This window comes from Ictidomys tridecemlineatus, unplaced genomic scaffold (assembly GCF_052094955.1).
Source record: "Ictidomys tridecemlineatus isolate mIctTri1 unplaced genomic scaffold, mIctTri1.hap1 Scaffold_149, whole genome shotgun sequence".
Classification (NCBI taxonomy): Eukaryota; Metazoa; Chordata; class Mammalia; order Rodentia; family Sciuridae; genus Ictidomys; species Ictidomys tridecemlineatus.
In genome coordinates, this window is record NW_027521315.1 from 556,385 (window position 1) to 575,885 (window position 19,501).

The following is a 19,501-nucleotide window of genomic DNA, read 5'->3' on the forward strand; positions in this document are numbered from 1 at the left end:
GGACTCTGTCTCTGAATAGGAACAGCCATGTCAGTGCCATCTGGAGAAGGGAGTGTCCAGTTGATAAATCTTGGCTAAAAAGCCACAGAGTCATTCTGGACCCTGGACACACATGTTCCCAGACATAGGACAAGAGCTCTTTCCACCTGCTGCAGTGGTTCCACAACTGCTCACAGTTAGGAGCACCCAGAGAGAGTTGAGAAGCCCCAGTGTTCAGGCCTCCAAATCACAAGTGAGTTCTTTGATCTGGAAACACAATTTCATGCCGGGGTCCTGCCCTAGCGGAGTCCAGGAAGACCTGATGGATGAGTGGCGTTGGCGAAAAGATGAGACAGGAGTCGTTCCGTTGGAGCAATCTCCAGAGAGAGAGAGAGCTAATGCAGCTTTCTCTGGGTCATCTTTTATTACAATTTTCCTCATCATTATAGATTGAGAATACGTCATTGATTATATAATTTCAAACTTTGCCAAGACATGACATTTCCTTAACCATGATTGGTGTTACAAAAAATGTAACATTAATTTACATATTTCCAGGATATGACCTTCAGTTATGTAATTATTAAAAGTATAGAATCATTAATAAAATACATCACTAATTTACATTTTTCAGATTTTCCCAAGATTTACTATTTTTCCCAAGATATGTTATTTTCTTATTGACTAATGCCAAACTACGTAACCAAACTCTAAGTCTCCTAACCAATCATTAACCTAAAGTACACTTGTACTTTATTTCTAATCTAAAATTCCCATCTAAAAAAATCCCATTAAATCTTATACTTAAAGCATCCTAAAGTATATCAATCATTCTTAAAACATATCAGAAACCTATACAACTAAAAACTTAAGAATTTCTAAACTTAAGAATCTAAATAAAATAATATTTCTAACATTATTCTAAAACTGTGTCTTATAAAGCTGTTTTAATTAATTTCTAAATTTATTCTCATAAAACTGGTTGAGCTATTTTCTCAAAGAATTTCTTTGTTTCTCAGTCAAGGTGCACTAGTTCTCATATCTTTATAACCTTTCTCAATAGAAAGTAAGATCCAAACATCAATCCACGGTCCACCAATATTAACTATGCTCATCATATATCCCTATGTAAAGTAAGAAAGGGTTTATAAAAAGAGAAGAATATATCTTTATATGTTTTAACTTTCCTAAGTGTATAATACAACTTTCCTTAATCAAAAATGAGACTACATGTGGTGAACTTTGTAAAATAAGCCTAATCATTAAGTTTTCTAAGAGGCTGGAAATATGGGCTTGGGTTCTCCTTGATATAATCAATGTGGTGCCTAAAACTCTCATGACCTTTCAGAGGATGATTGTTGTCCATGATCAGGTTTGTCCACAATGTACTGAGTTAGAAGAACAGCCTTCTACTTTGTCCTTGCTATGCTGAGGGCTAGTAGAACAGCCTCCATGGCATGATGTACCTGTTCTGTTCTAGCCATCTGAAATTTAATTTGTTTGGCATCTAACATACTTATGCCTCCTGAAGAAACATAAGCATGAAAATGAAAAGTCCCAATTACATAAAAAAGGGTCTCATGGTTTCAGTTTCCCACCAACCAGCGTGGCTTTGCCAGCATTCATCCTCACTGTGACCCTGTCAAGACAGTGGGAGAGCGGCTTTGCCAACACTTTTTCTCACTGTGACCCTGTTAAGACAGTGAGTGGGGGATCGCTTTCGCCAATTTCACCCATTTATCATGGTAGTATGGGGAATCCAGGGATATCCTGAACTACAACCAATGAATGATCTTAATTGACACGTGGACATCACCTGAGACATTCGGGCTGTCCAAGGCATTACAATTGAGCACCAGGACACAACAAATGCAGTTTGACGGAGAGACAAGGTACAAAGGCAAATACCTATTGAGCAGTCCAACTATGCACATTGTAAAACATGGGGAAAATTGGATGAGGATTCAGAGAAACGTCAAGTACATGATTATCATAAGGGGCAAGGAACAAAAAAGGAAAGGCCAGGGAAAGTGTCCACAATGCTTTTCATGACCACATTCAAGAGTCAAGAAGGTCCACTGCAGAACAGGACAGAGGTCCCAGTGATCAGCAGGTGCTACACTCCATGTGGTCATAGGACAAAAGGGACAAACTTGAGCCTTCTACTTCTGTTCCACTTCCGTCTCTACACCTGCATATCCACTCCATTTGTCATCTCTTGGACAGCCTGTGGAAGGTGACATGAGCACATTGGACCATCCCCTGGAAACCCCATTCAGAGGAGTCTCTCCTCTGAGTCCTGGACAGGTGGCTGTGCATCAGAGGCAGGGTCCGGGGCTGTGCCAGAGCTTTCTGAAGTCCCAGCCTTTGCTCCTACTCCATAGCTAGGAAGGTCCTGTGACCCTGGTGCCACCTGCTCCTGCATCTTTGCTTCCTCAGCGTGAGAGACCCTGCAAGTCATTGGAGCCCCAAAGGCCATTCTTCCCTGCTATGGTGTGCCTCACTCCATGTCACTGTCCTCAGAGGAGGAGGACACCTGAAGGTCTTCATAGAGGACACTCAGTGGCTCGTGGGAGCTGGGCCTCTGGGACTCATCAAGATAGGGAGGAGTGTCAGCAAGAGCACTGGTCTCTGCAGCGGGACAGGAAGGGAGATCGGCAATGAACCTGGATCTCCACCAGTTCTTGTGCATTCTCTTGAAGAGCATCCGGAGGGGCTGTCGGGGAACACAGCTGGGTGCTGGTGGACTCGATTTGGTGCGCGGCTCCACTGGATTCAGGAAGCTGCTTTCCTTGGGAGGGCGAAGATCCATGCTGGAATCATGGGCTGGAATTTTTCTGGTCACCTGGGGTGACCCATTTAGTCCGATACCACTTGTGTCTTGCCAAGCAGGCAGAGACTTCCTGGCCTCCGAGCCTGGCCTGCAGGTGTTCCCCCGTGGAGTGGGACTGTGCCCCAGCCTGAGTTTCTTTGGGGAGTTCTGGCCAGTCTGGATGTGGACCTGAGCTCGTCTCTTGCCTGGGGCCTGGAGGCTGAGTTCGTGGCCCTGGCCCTGTGGACATGCTGCAGGCTGCAGGCAGGGCTCTTTGCTCACATCAGGACCCCTGGCTAGTGATGGAGGGTGGAGCAGAGGGCCCCCTCCGAGAAGACTGGCAGAAGTCTGGGCAATTTTGGAGGAGACCACCTCTGGTGTTTCAGGTGCTTTCTTCCCAAGGAGGGCAGGGTTCTGCCCTGAGGGCCTTGCTGCCGGCTGGATGGTGCCAGGGGTGCTCACATCCTGTTTATCCTGGATCCCGGGACGTGAGTGGAGTCCACCTTTGGGTCTCTGAAAGGGAGGTGCGCTAGTGAAGGTGAGACTCTCATCCGAGCTCTGGACACAAGGCTGACTCTGCAACACGGAGCCCAGGACACACCTCGTCCTGGTCGTGTGGACGGGCAGTGGCCTGCTGGGCTTCTGGAGGAAAAGACAAACACAGGAAACTCTCCTGAGTCCCTGCACTCAAGCACCAACAAGGCCCACCTAAACAGGAATTCGGCTACAGAACATAGAGTGGAACAGGAAGACACGTCTTCAGCCCAGGAAAGGAAAGGGGCGCTCCACCTCCACCTCCATGGCTATCGGCCAAAGACCCATTCCAAGAACGACTTGACATGTTTCAGGGCACATTGGGAAGTATCCCGTTCTTAATCGGAGGTCTCGTGCCTTGAGATGGGCAGGGCTCTTTTGTGTGTCCTTCCATGGGATGTCGATGGCTAACGCTCCTCTCAGCAGATGTGGCCACTCAGGAGTTGGCCTACAGAAGCTGAGAGTGTTCTCCCACTTTCAATAGGAATATGCCTGCATTGGACATTGTGTCCTCTGAGACGTTGGCGTCAACTCTGCCCCCATGAGCCCATGCACCACGTCATGGGGAAGATGAAAAAAGTCCCACACAAAATTGGAAAGAGCAAATGTGGAGGACCCCCAAGCTTCAGTCCCATTGGGCTTAAATGTTGATAGCAAATGCCTCAGGCAGAAGGGCCACAGAGAGGGAATTTATCAGGCTTCTCCAGGACACCAAAAGAGCAGGCCACCATGCACATACTCACCCTTAGGTAGGCACTGGGTTCTGTCTCTTCCTTCCATTTGGGTTGCTGCCTCTCCTGGGGTCTCCTATAGGTACTCCATGTCTGGAGCAGAGCCTTTCCCCGTCGTTCCTCTTCTTGCCTGCAGAACACACGATGGTATTTGGATGGATGCAGAGGAGGGAGCAAAATGAGAGGTGCCCGTTTTCTTAGTGTCTCCTGTGCTACCCTGGGTTCTCCCCCAAGTCTGTGCCTTTCCTCCTACAACAGCCAGTCCCTACATCCAGGAAGCCCTTCTCATCTACCACTAAGTAGTTCCCTGTGGACACATTGCTTTTGTGCCTCCCGCGGTCATGTTCCTAGTGCTGCCCTGACCCCCTTCCCTTTCTGAATTGAATGCACAGGAGAATGTGCTGCAGGCTCTGGCTTTGGGACATGGAGTCCTTGCCTATCTCTCTCCATTGACCCAGTCATTAGCTGCATGCGAATGTGTGGAGATGACTATGTGGAGAAGGGGAGACACCACCCCGCTGGAGTTCCATGCCCGAGGCTTGGATCCCAGCTTCCCCATCCCTCACCTGTGCACCTGGCCCTTCATTCTGGCTGGCTGCTCACAGGCCCCTGTGTTCTGGAGATTCCTAGGCTTGCTTGGTGCCTGGTTCTCCTTCTCCTTCTTTGGGCCCAAGGGTTGTGGGGCCAGCGCACCATCCCAGCGCTTGATGGGGCATCTTCTGCTCCTCGCAGTGTGTCCAAAAGCCCCACAGTCCCTACACTTCAGCTGTCGGTGGAAAAGCACAAGTTGTCAGGAGTCGGCCCAACCACAACCAGCTCTGCCCTTTTACAGACAAAGTGAGATTTGAAGTCTTAGTTTCCCCTCGTTGTAGGTCAGGCACTCAGGCCTGTGAACCATGAATTTCTAGGGATTTTAAGGTCCTAGAACACGTTTGTGGAAGCACCTATTATGAAGGGGCACTGGAAGGAAGGTTTGGATGTTGCAACTTGAGGAGCCTGGGCCAGATTTCAACAAGAGGACAAACGTTGGGATGCATGGGTTTCAAGTGGTTCCAAAAGATGACTCCTCCCATCCTAGGAAAGGACTAAGCTGAGAGGAGGTGCCCGGGCAGGTCCTGGTGGGGTGGAATGGGAGAATTGGGTGGTAGAGGCAATCTGAGAGGACGTCACCACGATTCTGACCTGTGTCGGCCCCTGGCTTCCCGTTGCCTCCGATGTCCACATACCCTGGGGTCCTCCTCTTCAGGGGGAGGAGCCCGATGCCCCACAGCTCCCCTCTGCTGGTGCTTCTTATTCTGGATTTGCATGAGGCTCGGGGCCAGAGGCTGTGAGGCCTGCTCTGCTGACTTTCTCATGTTCTTCAAGTCAGGCCCCATTCCCTCAGATGCTGACACTGGGCCCTCCTAGGTCCAAGAGAAAAGAAAAAAGTGTCATGACCAAAGTCAACATGGGATCTTTCATTTGTTCTTCACATTTTGGCATGGAGCACATCCCATGATCTGAGGAGCCCAGTAGAATAGGTGGAGCACAGATGGGTGCACAATCAAGGGAGAGTAGGCCAACTACTGCGTTTGACAAAAATAAGATACTCCATGCTCTTAGAATTATAGCAGAGTGAATGCATGATTCCTGAAGGTAATAAAGCAATCTTAACCAAAGGGAACAATTTTGCCTCTATCCAAATGATAACCAAAAGAGGAAAGGTGAAGAGAGGTAAACCTAGTTCCTACAAAGAGAGATCAAAAGGAATTTCATCTGAATACAGAGATTTGCAGAGCACGGTTATCCAGAGTAATTCTTGACAAAGTCAGAAGTCACGAGCTAGAAATGCTAGTAGATATCCAAGAATGTCCTTGCATATCTGACCTAAGCAGATTGACCTTGAAAAATATTTCCAAATTAATGATACAGAGAGCAAGCTCAGGAGTGGATCAGTGGTAATGAAGCTAACCAAATAGAGAAGCTGAGGACTAGTAGATATCCAAGAATGTCCTTGAATATCTGACCCAAGCAAATAGACCTTGAAATATATTTCCAAATTAAAGATACAGAGAGCAAGCTCGGGATTGGATCAGTGGTAATGAACCTAACCAAATAGAGAAGCTGAGGACGACGTGGTGGGTTCAATGTGGAATTTCACCCAACCCAGGCTTCAAAAAGTTCTAAGAAAGGTTTCTTAAACTCTTCTACAGAAAGAAAGGGAAAAAAATCATCCCCAAGGGATGCTGTGGGGTCACGATGATTCTCTACCATAACATGATATAAGAAAAACCGAGCAAGACAATGAGAGCTATTCAGCGGCAGAGAAGAATGAAATTCTGACATTTTCCAAACAAGCTGTGGATGGAACCAGTGTACATCCTTTGCTAGACATGCCAAACCAGTGTTTGTTCCTAGGTGTGGATACTAAGGGGAGAAGCTACCCTAAAGGGGGAAGGGGGAAGGCGAGAGGTGGGTGCTGAGAGGGGGGAGGGGAGAGAGAATGGAAGAGCAGGTCAGAAGAGAGGGGAGAATGGGTAGAGGAAGGCTGGGTGAGGATGACCCAGGACTTCTATGTGCCTGTGTGGAAATAGCACAGGGAATAACACTGCTCTATCCATCGGAGGTAGGCCCTATTCTACCCAAGAGTCCATGGTAAACTACAGCAGTTTTCATACACATTGATCCACCTGCTCACAGGTGTCAGAATGCTGCAGTAAATATTCTCTGAAATTGAAATAGTTCTGTAGTGAGTTGAACCTCCAATGACCTATTTGATCCACCTCAGCATAAAGAAACACACTTGAAAAACCTTAATTTTACAAGCACCTCCCCCTCCATCCTTAACATTTTCCCCACCTACATGTCTTCTAAGGAATCTTCTGTAAACTACCTGGGAAAAGAAAACCAACCTGAGACCCCACTGTTCTGCTGTCTCCTGTCAGCAGGCGCTCAGACAGGTGAGGGCTGTACACAGAGCCCAGGAAGAGATGCAGCCTCCTGGATGCCAGCCGGAAGGGGCAGTGAGGGAAGGGGGCTTCTGGGAACTTGTCTCCTCCCCCAGGATCACGTGATGCAACACGTCATCTTCAATACCACAGGTGCAATTTTAGGCCAAAATTCAGTGACTCACACCTTTGATTTCCATGACTCTACCCAGAACAAAGATTTGCCAGCCTTTTCGAGTCAGTACTTTCCTGTACAGAGGTTTGAAATCCATAGTTTGAATGACATTGAGGTGCTGAAAAGAGGTCAGAGGCCAGTTGACATAAGGGCCTTGGAGTTTTTACAAGTTCGCTCTCTGGGGTATCAATTTTTTTTTAACTCTGCCATTTTAACATAAGGATTCCAGAAATCAAAGAAATGCTGCCCAATGCTTTCATACTTTATGTGACATAACTAAGCTCTGGATTGCATTGGCTCTACACTTTCATTGGAAGAGTACTTCTTTTTCTGCTGGGTTTGGCATGACATTTGTGGACATGCAAGTGCTCAGAATGACCACAGGGCTGAAGTCTCCTTCTCCTGCTGCTGAGGGCTGATGTCCCTGGTTTCTCATCCAAATCTGGTGGGGTTCTGAGCTCCCTTGGAGGAAGAGGGTGGGGTTCTGGCTTCAGCTCCCAGGCCCCGCCCCCAGGGAATCCCCTCAGGCCCTCTCTTGGGCCAATCCTGAAATGTTGCTGCAGAGGAGAAATACACCTGTGTAAGTCTCAAGAGTCCCTGACCAGCAGGATTTTCCAGCACTCTACCAGGGCTCTTGTGCTGGTGTCGCTTCCTTTGTAGGTCACCATGGATTTCGTGCACACACATTTGCACTTCTCAATACACAGGCCTATGGGTACACAGTTCAGAACACCTGGTACCTCAGTAGCTTTGCTAATCTTCAATATCACAGAAAAGTGAATGCAGCCTCCACTCCCACAGTCCCCTTTAGAGGTTTTCCTTTTATGTTGTTAAATATTTTTACTTGTTCATGGACCTTTTGTTTATGCATTTATGTAGGTGCAGGGCTTAGAATCAAAGCACACTCACCCATGGTTGGGAGGCCAACCCTCTGCAACTTAGCAACAACCCGAGTCCTATCTTTTCATAGTTCTTGAAATAATGGGTAGAATCAATTCGAAGCTAGCTTCATTTTCCCAGTTCAAACCATCATGAAATTCTATCAGGAAAGAAGTCAAAATAATGGAATTGAAGAAAGAATGAAAATGTTTGTTTTTCATGAATAGTTTTGAAGGAATACCAACTCAATGCATTGTTAGCCTGTAATATTAGTAGGCTCCATTCATAACTGAAAGTACATATGAACACACAGACACATGCATAGGAATGTGCACATGAACATATCCACATGAACATATCCACAAACACACTCACGCACACACAAACACCCATGAACACCACCATCCCCACACACACACACACACACAAATGCCTGTACACACATAAGCAGCTAGAATTCTTTTTCTGGAATTTTTGTTTGTTTGTTTGGAGAGAGGAGATCCAAGTGCATCCCATTAACGCTTGCGTGCTGCCCTACTTGAAAGTTTATGAAGCAACTGGACCTCCCTAAATATACTTGAACCATCCTTGTAATGAATCTGCTTCATTACTTCTGGTGTTCACAAAGAGTCTTTGGAGAACAGGCTGCCTTCAGCACTCCAGGCTATGAACTGGCCACACCCAAATCTTTCTCATCTCCTTAAGTTCTCAGAAGGTATTGTGGATCTGACACCAAGGGAGTGGGTGTGCTGGGTCGACTACTGATCACGTGAGTATATGGAAAATTCCCCCCCTTGGAAACCATCTCAGCAGGGGAAGTGTCTCTCTTCCACTTGAGGTCAGGCAGGAACTTCCACTTGTCACTGAGGGTGGAGACGAGGAGGCAGCTTCCCTCCACAGGTGAGAGCAGTCTCCTGAGGATGACCTTACTTAGCCCAATTCTTCTCCATCAAATGCAGCTGATGCTCAAGTCCTCTTGGGTTCTTCTCTACATGCAACTTCCAAAGAGTGACCCTGGGCACATGGACACTTAACACGTAACAGTTTCTTTCAATCCACTTTGGGATGCTAGAGAGAAACTATCTGCCTGGAAGAGTCTTTCTGTGGGTGGCTCTGGGCTGTGGAATATGGGAAACACCTGCTAGGTGAAAGCAGCTCTGCTCCGTCTGAGCCCCAGAGCCCCTCAGTCAATGAAGGAAGTGGAGGAAGAGGTTCTATGTTCTGGAGAGTACAGAATGCATCCTAGTCAAGGCTAAAAGAAAGTATTTGTGTCCATGGACCCAATTCAGTGCCTCCAAAGGTCCCCATTTGGGAAACCCAATTGTTACAGGTCGGAACCCTTCCCAGGGAGAAGGGGAAGTTGACTCAGGACCCATGATACTCTTGGCATGCAGGATAGAAGAGACTCCTCACAGGACACAGTTGAGCACATTCACAGAGGTTAGGTTAAGATAAACAATGCTGACATGGTTGGAAGGCAGCAGCCAATGCAGGCTGAGATGGATGAACCACTTCAGGCTGGCCATTCACAACCTACTCTCTGTCCTTGGAACACACCCATCTGTGTAATCAAGAAAAAATCTATCTGGCCACTGGAGATTAGTACAAGATCTCAGGGCAGTTAATTGTGTTAATGAGCCAATGGGAGCCTTGCAACCAGGGCTTCCTTGTACAGCTGTTCCTTTGGGTTATCATTTAATAGTAATAGATTTAAAAGATTGTTTCTTTTCTCTACCTTTCCACCCAGAGGACTGTAAAAGGTTTGCCTTTAGTGTCCTGGCAATAAATTTTAAAGAACTAGTCAAAAGATATTGTTGCCTTAGGGAATGTGTAACAGCCCTACCCTATGTCAAAATTTGTGGCACAGGACATCATGCTTGTGAGGGAGAAATTCCCTGATGCATATATGATTCACTTTATGGATGATATATGTGTATCTCATGCTAATCCAGATGTACTCCTAAAAATCTTTACCCAAACAGACTTCACTCACAGCAATGGGTTTGTGCATCTCACCTCAGAAGGTGCAAAGGACATCTCTTTTCAATATCTAGATCATGTGATCGAAGGACATAGAATCCATCCTCAAACCTCACAAATAAGAGTCAAGGAGCTGAACACCCTTAATGATTTTCTTTCTTTTTTTTTTTTAAGAGAGAGTAGAGAGAGAGAGAGAGAGAGAGAGAGAGAGAGAGAGAGAGAGAGAGAGAGAGAGAGAGAGAGAGAGAGAGAGAATTTTTAATGTTTTATTGTTTAGTTCTCGGCGGACACAACATCTTTGTTGGTATGTGGTGCTGAGGATCGCACCCGTGCCGCACGCATATCAAGCGAGCGCGCTACCGCTTGAGCCACATCCCCAGCCCCCTTAATGATTTTCAAAACCTATTGGGTGATATCAATTGGCTGAGACCATTTTTAAAGCTACTACTTCAGATTGGAATCAGAGTTTTAATGACTACACAGGATGAGTATGTAAGTGTTACCTCTCTATTTCTTGTAATTTTGAGTTGAATTCACACTAGATTTTCCTTAAAGAATATTAGAATTCGGCAGTGAAACCAATGTGGTCCTAGACTTTAAAAAAAAAATGGGGTAGGAAGGGAGAGCATGGGAGGAGGATTACCTCTAGATAGCAAATGAGGGAGGGAGGGAAAGGGAGGGAGGAGGGGAATAGCATGAATGGTGGAAGAACACCCTCATCATGGTACAAAATCCATGTATGAAGATGTGAATTTGGTACACCTCTGCTCCTCAGAGAATCAAGCTCCACTTCAGGGACCTTCTTGGCCCTATGCCTGGTCAGGGGGGCGATCAGGTGCACTCCTGCTAATGGACATGAAGTGCCAGCATGGGCATGCCTTTCTCTGGTCCAGTCATGGCTCTGGCACCCGGGTGTTCTGCACACCTTTCTTTTAGACCCTACTATGTGTGAGGTGGGCCCAGAACAAAGTACTCCTGAGTGCACACTGGGGAGCAGATACGGTTCCTTCACCCTCTGCATTGTCCAGACTAATCTCCCCGCCTCTCCACCCCTGCTTTCCCTTTCTAAATGTGCATCACTTGGTGAAGTTTGCTCACAGCACGGCTGGGAGAAGCAATTCCTACACTAGTTGGGGGGCCCAGGACAGACACCTGTATATATGGCACTCTCCACATCAGGATTGCAACTAGGAAATGTACAGGAAAACCTACACTGAGGGCAAAACCAAATCTGAATATGGAATGCATCTCAAGAGCTGCCTGTCCCAGACATCAGTGTTCACATATCTCCATTCTTTCAGGCTCCAAACTCAAATTGAGGAGCTCCATGTTTCTCCTCCCTGTTTCCCTGCGAAATCACCTGCCTGTGGGTCAGAATTCACAGCACCCGGACTCTGTCTCTGAATAGGAACAGCCATGTCAGTGCCATCTGGAGAAGGGAGTGTCCAGTTGATAAATCTTGGCTAAAAAGCCACAGAGTCATTCTGGACCCTGGACACACATGTTCCCAGACATAGGACAAGAGCTCTTTCCACCTGCTGCAGTGGTTCCACAACTGCTCACAGTTAGGAGCACCCAGAGAGAGTTGAGAAGCCCCAGTGTTCAGGCCTCCAAATCACAAGTGAGTTCTTTGATCTGGAAACACAATTTCATGCCGGGGTCCTGCCCTAGCGGAGTCCAGGAAGACCTGATGGATGAGTGGCGTTGGCAAAAAGATGAGACAGGAGTCGTTCCGTTGGAGCAATCTCCAGAGAGAGAGAGAGCTAATGCAGCTTTCTCTGGGTCATCTTTTATTACAATTTTCCTCATCATTATAGATTGAGAATACGTCATTGATTATATAATTTCAAACTTTGCCAAGACATGACATTTCCTTAACCATGATTGGTGTTACAAAAAATGTAACATTAATTTACATATTTCCAGGATATGACCTTCAGTTATGTAATTATTAAAAGTATAGAATCATTAATAAAATACATCACTAATTTACATTTTTCAGATTTTCCCAAGATTTACTATTTTTCCCAAGATATGTTATTTTCTTATTGACTAATGCCAAACTACGTAACCAAACTCTAAGTCTCCTAACCAATCATTAACCTAAAGTACACTTGTACTTTATTTCTAATCTAAAATTCCCATCTAAAAAAATCCCATTAAATCTTATACTTAAAGCATCCTAAAGTATATCAATCATTCTTAAAACATATCAGAAACCTATACAACTAAAAACTTAAGAATTTCTAAACTTAAGAATCTAAATAAAATAATATTTCTAACATTATTCTAAAACTGTGTCTTATAAAGCTGTTTTAATTAATTTCTAAATTTATTCTCATAAAACTGGTTGAGCTATTTTCTCAAAGAATTTCTTTGTTTCTCAGTCAAGGTGCACTAGTTCTCATATCTTTATAACCTTTCTCAATAGAAAGTAAGATCCAAACATCAATCCACGGTCCACCAATATTAACTATGCTCATCATATATCCCTATGTAAAGTAAGAAAGGGTTTATAAAAAGAGAAGAATATATCTTTATATGTTTTAACTTTCCTAAGTGTATAATACAACTTTCCTTAATCAAAAATGAGACTACATGTGGTGAACTTTGTAAAATAAGCCTAATCATTAAGTTTTCTAAGAGGCTGGAAATATGGGCTTGGGTTCTCCTTGATATAATCAATGTGGTGCCTAAAACTCTCATGACCTTTCAGAGGATGATTGTTGTCCATGATCAGGTTTGTCCACAATGTACTGAGTTAGAAGAACAGCCTTCTACTTTGTCCTTGCTATGCTGAGGGCTAGTAGAACAGCCTCCATGGCATGATGTACCTGTTCTGTTCTAGCCATCTGAAATTTAATTTGTTTGGCATCTAACATACTTATGCCTCCTGAAGAAACATAAGCATGAAAATGAAAAGTCCCAATTACATAAAAAAGGGTCTCATGGTTTCAGTTTCCCACCAACCAGCGTGGCTTTGCCAGCATTCATCCTCACTGTGACCCTGTCAAGACAGTGGGAGAGCGGCTTTGCCAACACTTTTTCTCACTGTGACCCTGTTAAGACAGTGAGTGGGGGATCGCTTTCGCCAATTTCACCCATTTATCATGGTAGTATGGGGAATCCAGGGATATCCTGAACTACAACCAATGAATGATCTTAATTGACACGTGGACATCACCTGAGACATTCGGGCTGTCCAAGGCATTACAATTGAGCACCAGGACACAACAAATGCAGTTTGACGGAGAGACAAGGTACAAAGGCAAATACCTATTGAGCAGTCCAACTATGCACATTGTAAAACATGGGGAAAATTGGATGAGGATTCAGAGAAACGTCAAGTACATGATTATCATAAGGGGCAAGGAACAAAAAAGGAAAGGCCAGGGAAAGTGTCCACAATGCTTTTCATGACCACATTCAAGAGTCAAGAAGGTCCACTGCAGAACAGGACAGAGGTCCCAGTGATCAGCAGGTGCTACACTCCATGTGGTCATAGGACAAAAGGGACAAACTTGAGCCTTCTACTTCTGTTCCACTTCCGTCTCTACACCTGCATATCCACTCCATTTGTCATCTCTTGGACAGCCTGTGGAAGGTGACATGAGCACATTGGACCATCCCCTGGAAACCCCATTCAGAGGAGTCTCTCCTCTGAGTCCTGGACAGGTGGCTGTGCATCAGAGGCAGGGTCCGGGGCTGTGCCAGAGCTTTCTGAAGTCCCAGCCTTTGCTCCTACTCCATAGCTAGGAAGGTCCTGTGACCCTGGTGCCACCTGCTCCTGCATCTTTGCTTCCTCAGCGTGAGAGACCCTGCAAGTCATTGGAGCCCCAAAGGCCATTCTTCCCTGCTATGGTGTGCCTCACTCCATGTCACTGTCCTCAGAGGAGGAGGACACCTGAAGGTCTTCATAGAGGACACTCAGTGGCTCGTGGGAGCTGGGCCTCTGGGACTCATCAAGATAGGGAGGAGTGTCAGCAAGAGCACTGGTCTCTGCAGCGGGACAGGAAGGGAGATCGGCAATGAACCTGGATCTCCACCAGTTCTTGTGCATTCTCTTGAAGAGCATCCGGAGGGGCTGTCGGGGAACACAGCTGGGTGCTGGTGGACTCGATTTGGTGCGCGGCTCCACTGGATTCAGGAAGCTGCTTTCCTTGGGAGGGCGAAGATCCATGCTGGAATCATGGGCTGGAATTTTTCTGGTCACCTGGGGTGACCCATTTAGTCCGATACCACTTGTGTCTTGCCAAGCAGGCAGAGACTTCCTGGCCTCCGAGCCTGGCCTGCAGGTGTTCCCCCGTGGAGTGGGACTGTGCCCCAGCCTGAGTTTCTTTGGGGAGTTCTGGCCAGTCTGGATGTGGACCTGAGCTCGTCTCTTGCCTGGGGCCTGGAGGCTGAGTTCGTGGCCCTGGCCCTGTGGACATGCTGCAGGCTGCAGGCAGGGCTCTTTGCTCACATCAGGACCCCTGGCTAGTGATGGAGGGTGGAGCAGAGGGCCCCCTCCGAGAAGACTGGCAGAAGTCTGGGCAATTTTGGAGGAGACCACCTCTGGTGTTTCAGGTGCTTTCTTCCCAAGGAGGGCAGGGTTCTGCCCTGAGGGCCTTGCTGCCGGCTGGATGGTGCCAGGGGTGCTCACATCCTGTTTATCCTGGATCCCGGGACGTGAGTGGAGTCCACCTTTGGGTCTCTGAAAGGGAGGTGCGCTAGTGAAGGTGAGACTCTCATCCGAGCTCTGGACACAAGGCTGACTCTGCAACACGGAGCCCAGGACACACCTCGTCCTGGTCGTGTGGACGGGCAGTGGCCTGCTGGGCTTCTGGAGGAAAAGACAAACACAGGAAACTCTCCTGAGTCCCTGCACTCAAGCACCAACAAGGCCCACCTAAACAGGAATTCGGCTACAGAACATAGAGTGGAACAGGAAGACACGTCTTCAGCCCAGGAAAGGAAAGGGGCGCTCCACCTCCACCTCCATGGCTATCGGCCAAAGACCCATTCCAAGAACGACTTGACATGTTTCAGGGCACATTGGGAAGTATCCCGTTCTTAATCGGAGGTCTCGTGCCTTGAGATGGGCAGGGCTCTTTTGTGTGTCCTTCCATGGGATGTCGATGGCTAACGCTCCTCTCAGCAGATGTGGCCACTCAGGAGTTGGCCTACAGAAGCTGAGAGTGTTCTCCCACTTTCAATAGGAATATGCCTGCATTGGACATTGTGTCCTCTGAGACGTTGGCGTCAACTCTGCCCCCATGAGCCCATGCACCACGTCATGGGGAAGATGAAAAAAGTCCCACACAAAATTGGAAAGAGCAAATGTGGAGGACCCCCAAGCTTCAGTCCCATTGGGCTTAAATGTTGATAGCAAATGCCTCAGGCAGAAGGGCCACAGAGAGGGAATTTATCAGGCTTCTCCAGGACACCAAAAGAGCAGGCCACCATGCACATACTCACCCTTAGGTAGGCACTGGGTTCTGTCTCTTCCTTCCATTTGGGTTGCTGCCTCTCCTGGGGTCTCCTATAGGTACTCCATGTCTGGAGCAGAGCCTTTCCCCGTCGTTCCTCTTCTTGCCTGCAGAACACACGATGGTATTTGGATGGATGCAGAGGAGGGAGCAAAATGAGAGGTGCCCGTTTTCTTAGTGTCTCCTGTGCTACCCTGGGTTCTCCCCCAAGTCTGTGCCTTTCCTCCTACAACAGCCAGTCCCTACATCCAGGAAGCCCTTCTCATCTACCACTAAGTAGTTCCCTGTGGACACATTGCTTTTGTGCCTCCCGCGGTCATGTTCCTAGTGCTGCCCTGACCCCCTTCCCTTTCTGAATTGAATGCACAGGAGAATGTGCTGCAGGCTCTGGCTTTGGGACATGGAGTCCTTGCCTATCTCTCTCCATTGACCCAGTCATTAGCTGCATGCGAATGTGTGGAGATGACTATGTGGAGAAGGGGAGACACCACCCCGCTGGAGTTCCATGCCCGAGGCTTGGATCCCAGCTTCCCCATCCCTCACCTGTGCACCTGGCCCTTCATTCTGGCTGGCTGCTCACAGGCCCCTGTGTTCTGGAGATTCCTAGGCTTGCTTGGTGCCTGGTTCTCCTTCTCCTTCTTTGGGCCCAAGGGTTGTGGGGCCAGCGCACCATCCCAGCGCTTGATGGGGCATCTTCTGCTCCTCGCAGTGTGTCCAAAAGCCCCACAGTCCCTACACTTCAGCTGTCGGTGGAAAAGCACAAGTTGTCAGGAGTCGGCCCAACCACAACCAGCTCTGCCCTTTTACAGACAAAGTGAGATTTGAAGTCTTAGTTTCCCCTCGTTGTAGGTCAGGCACTCAGGCCTGTGAACCATGAATTTCTAGGGATTTTAAGGTCCTAGAACACGTTTGTGGAAGCACCTATTATGAAGGGGCACTGGAAGGAAGGTTTGGATGTTGCAACTTGAGGAGCCTGGGCCAGATTTCAACAAGAGGACAAACGTTGGGATGCATGGGTTTCAAGTGGTTCCAAAAGATGACTCCTCCCATCCTAGGAAAGGACTAAGCTGAGAGGAGGTGCCCGGGCAGGTCCTGGTGGGGTGGAATGGGAGAATTGGGTGGTAGAGGCAATCTGAGAGGACGTCACCACGATTCTGACCTGTGTCGGCCCCTGGCTTCCCGTTGCCTCCGATGTCCACATACCCTGGGGTCCTCCTCTTCAGGGGGAGGAGCCCGATGCCCCACAGCTCCCCTCTGCTGGTGCTTCTTATTCTGGATTTGCATGAGGCTCGGGGCCAGAGGCTGTGAGGCCTGCTCTGCTGACTTTCTCATGTTCTTCAAGTCAGGCCCCATTCCCTCAGATGCTGACACTGGGCCCTCCTAGGTCCAAGAGAAAAGAAAAAAGTGTCATGACCAAAGTCAACATGGGATCTTTCATTTGTTCTTCACATTTTGGCATGGAGCACATCCCATGATCTGAGGAGCCCAGTAGAATAGGTGGAGCACAGATGGGTGCACAATCAAGGGAGAGTAGGCCAACTACTGCGTTTGACAAAAATAAGATACTCCATGCTCTTAGAATTATAGCAGAGTGAATGCATGATTCCTGAAGGTAATAAAGCAATCTTAACCAAAGGGAACAATTTTGCCTCTATCCAAATGATAACCAAAAGAGGAAAGGTGAAGAGAGGTAAACCTAGTTCCTACAAAGAGAGATCAAAAGGAATTTCATCTGAATACAGAGATTTGCAGAGCACGGTTATCCAGAGTAATTCTTGACAAAGTCAGAAGTCACGAGCTAGAAATGCTAGTAGATATCCAAGAATGTCCTTGCATATCTGACCTAAGCAGATTGACCTTGAAAAATATTTTCAAATTAATGATACAGAGAGCAAGCTCAGGAGTGGATCAGTGGTAATGAAGCTAACCAAATAGAGAAGCTGAGGACTAGTAGATATCCAAGAATGTCCTTGAATATCTGACCCAAGCAAATAGACCTTGAAATATATTTCCAAATTAAAGATACAGAGAGCAAGCTCGGGATTGGATCAGTGGTAATGAACCTAACCAAATAGAGAAGCTGAGGACGACGTGGTGGGTTCAATGTGGAATTTCACCCAACCCAGGCTTCAAAAAGTTCTAAGAAAGGTTTCTTAAACTCTTCTACAGAAAGAAAGGGAAAAAAATCATCCCCAAGGGATGCTGTGGGGTCACGATGATTCTCTACCATAACATGATATAAGAAAAACCGAGCAAGACAATGAGAGCTATTCAGCAGCAGAGAAGAATGAAATTCTGACATTTTCCAAACAAGCTGTGGATGGAACCAGTGTACATCCTTTGCTAGACATGCCAAACCAGTGTTTGTTCCTAGGTGTGGATACTAAGGGGAGAAGCTACCCTAAAGGGGGAAGGGGGAAGGCGAGAGGTGGGTGCTGAGAGGGGGGAGGGGAGAGAGAATGGAAGAGCAGGTCAGAAGAGAGGGGAGAATGGGTAGAGGAAGGCTGGGTGAGGATGACCCAGGACTTCTATGTGCCTGTGTGGAAATAGCACAGGGAATAACACTGCTCTATCCATCGGAGGTAGGCCCTATTCTACCCAAGAGTCCATGGTAAACTACAGCAGTTTTCATACACATTGATCCACCTGCTCACAGGTGTCAGAATGCTGCAGTAAATATTCTCTGAAATTGAAATAGTTCTGTAGTGAGTTGAACCTCCAATGACCTATTTGATCCACCTCAGCATAAAGAAACACACTTGAAAAACCTTAATTTTACAAGCACCTCCCCCTCCATCCTTAACATTTTCCCCACCTACATGTCTTCTAAGGAATCTTCTGTAAACTACCTGGGAAAAGAAAACCAACCTGAGACCCCACTGTTCTGCTGTCTCCTGTCAGCAGGCGCTCAGACAGGTGAGGGCTGTACACAGAGCCCAGGAAGAGATGCAGCCTCCTGGATGCCAGCCGGAAGGGGCAGTGAGGGAAGGGGGCTTCTGGGAACTTGTCTCCTCCCCCCAGGATCACGTGATGCAACACGTCATCTTCAATACCACAGGTGCAATTTTAGGCCAAAACTTCAGTGACTCACACCTTTGATTTCCATGACTCTACCCAGAACAAAGATTTGCCAGCCTTTTCGAGTCAGTACTTTCCTGTACAGAGGTTTGAAATCCATAGTTTGAATGACATTGAGGTGCTGAAAAGAGGTCAGAGGCCAGTTGACATAAGGGCCTTGGAGTTTTTACAAGTTCGCTCTCTGGGGTATCAATTTTTTTTTAACTCTGCCATTTTAACATAAGGATTCCAGAAATCAAAGAAATGCTGCCCAATGCTTTCATACTTTATGTGACATAACTAAGCTCTGGATTGCATTGGCTCTACACTTTCATTGGAAGAGTACTTCTTTTTCTGCTGGGTTTGGCATGACATTTGTGGACATGCAAGTGCTCAGAATGACCACAGGGCTGAAGTCTCCTTCTCCTGCTGCTGAGGGCTGATGTCCCTGGTTTCTCATCCAAATCTGGTGGGGTTCTGAGCTCCCTTGGAGGAAGAGGGTGGGGTTCTGGCTTCAGCTCCCAGGCCCCGCCCCCAGGGAATCCCCTCAGGCCCTCTCTTGGGCCAATCCTGAAATGTTGCTGCAGAGGAGAAATACACCTGTGTAAGTCTCAAGAGTCCCTGACCAGCAGGATTTTCCAGCACTCTACCAGGGCTCTTGTGCTGGTGTCGCTTCCTTTGTAGGTCACCATGGATTTCGTGCACACACATTTGCACTTCTCAATACACAGGCCTATGGGTACACAGTTCAGAACACCTGGTACCTCAGTAGCTTTGCTAATCTTCAATATCACAGAAAAGTGAATGCAGCCTCCACTCCCACAGTCCCCTTTAGAGGTTTTCCTTTTATGTTGTTAAATATTTTTTACTTGTTCATGGACCTTTTGTTTATGCATTTATGTAGGTGCAGGGCTTAGAATCAAAGCACACTCACCCATGGTTGGGAGGCCAACCCTCTG

General features: G+C 47.2%; 1 protein-coding gene across 1 annotated transcript in view; it reads right to left on the reverse strand.

The window, feature by feature from the left end:
• The window catches only part of LOC144372717 (obscurin-like), a 78,362-nt gene extending 72,930 nt beyond the window's left edge, over window positions 1-5,432 (reverse strand). The window contains 2 exon segments of the mRNA XM_078035999.1: window positions 4,623-4,822; window positions 5,283-5,432. Of these exon segments, the coding sequence (XP_077892125.1) occupies window positions 4,623-4,822; window positions 5,283-5,432 (350 nt within the window).
• Between the last annotated feature and the right edge of the window lie 14,069 nt (window positions 5,433-19,501).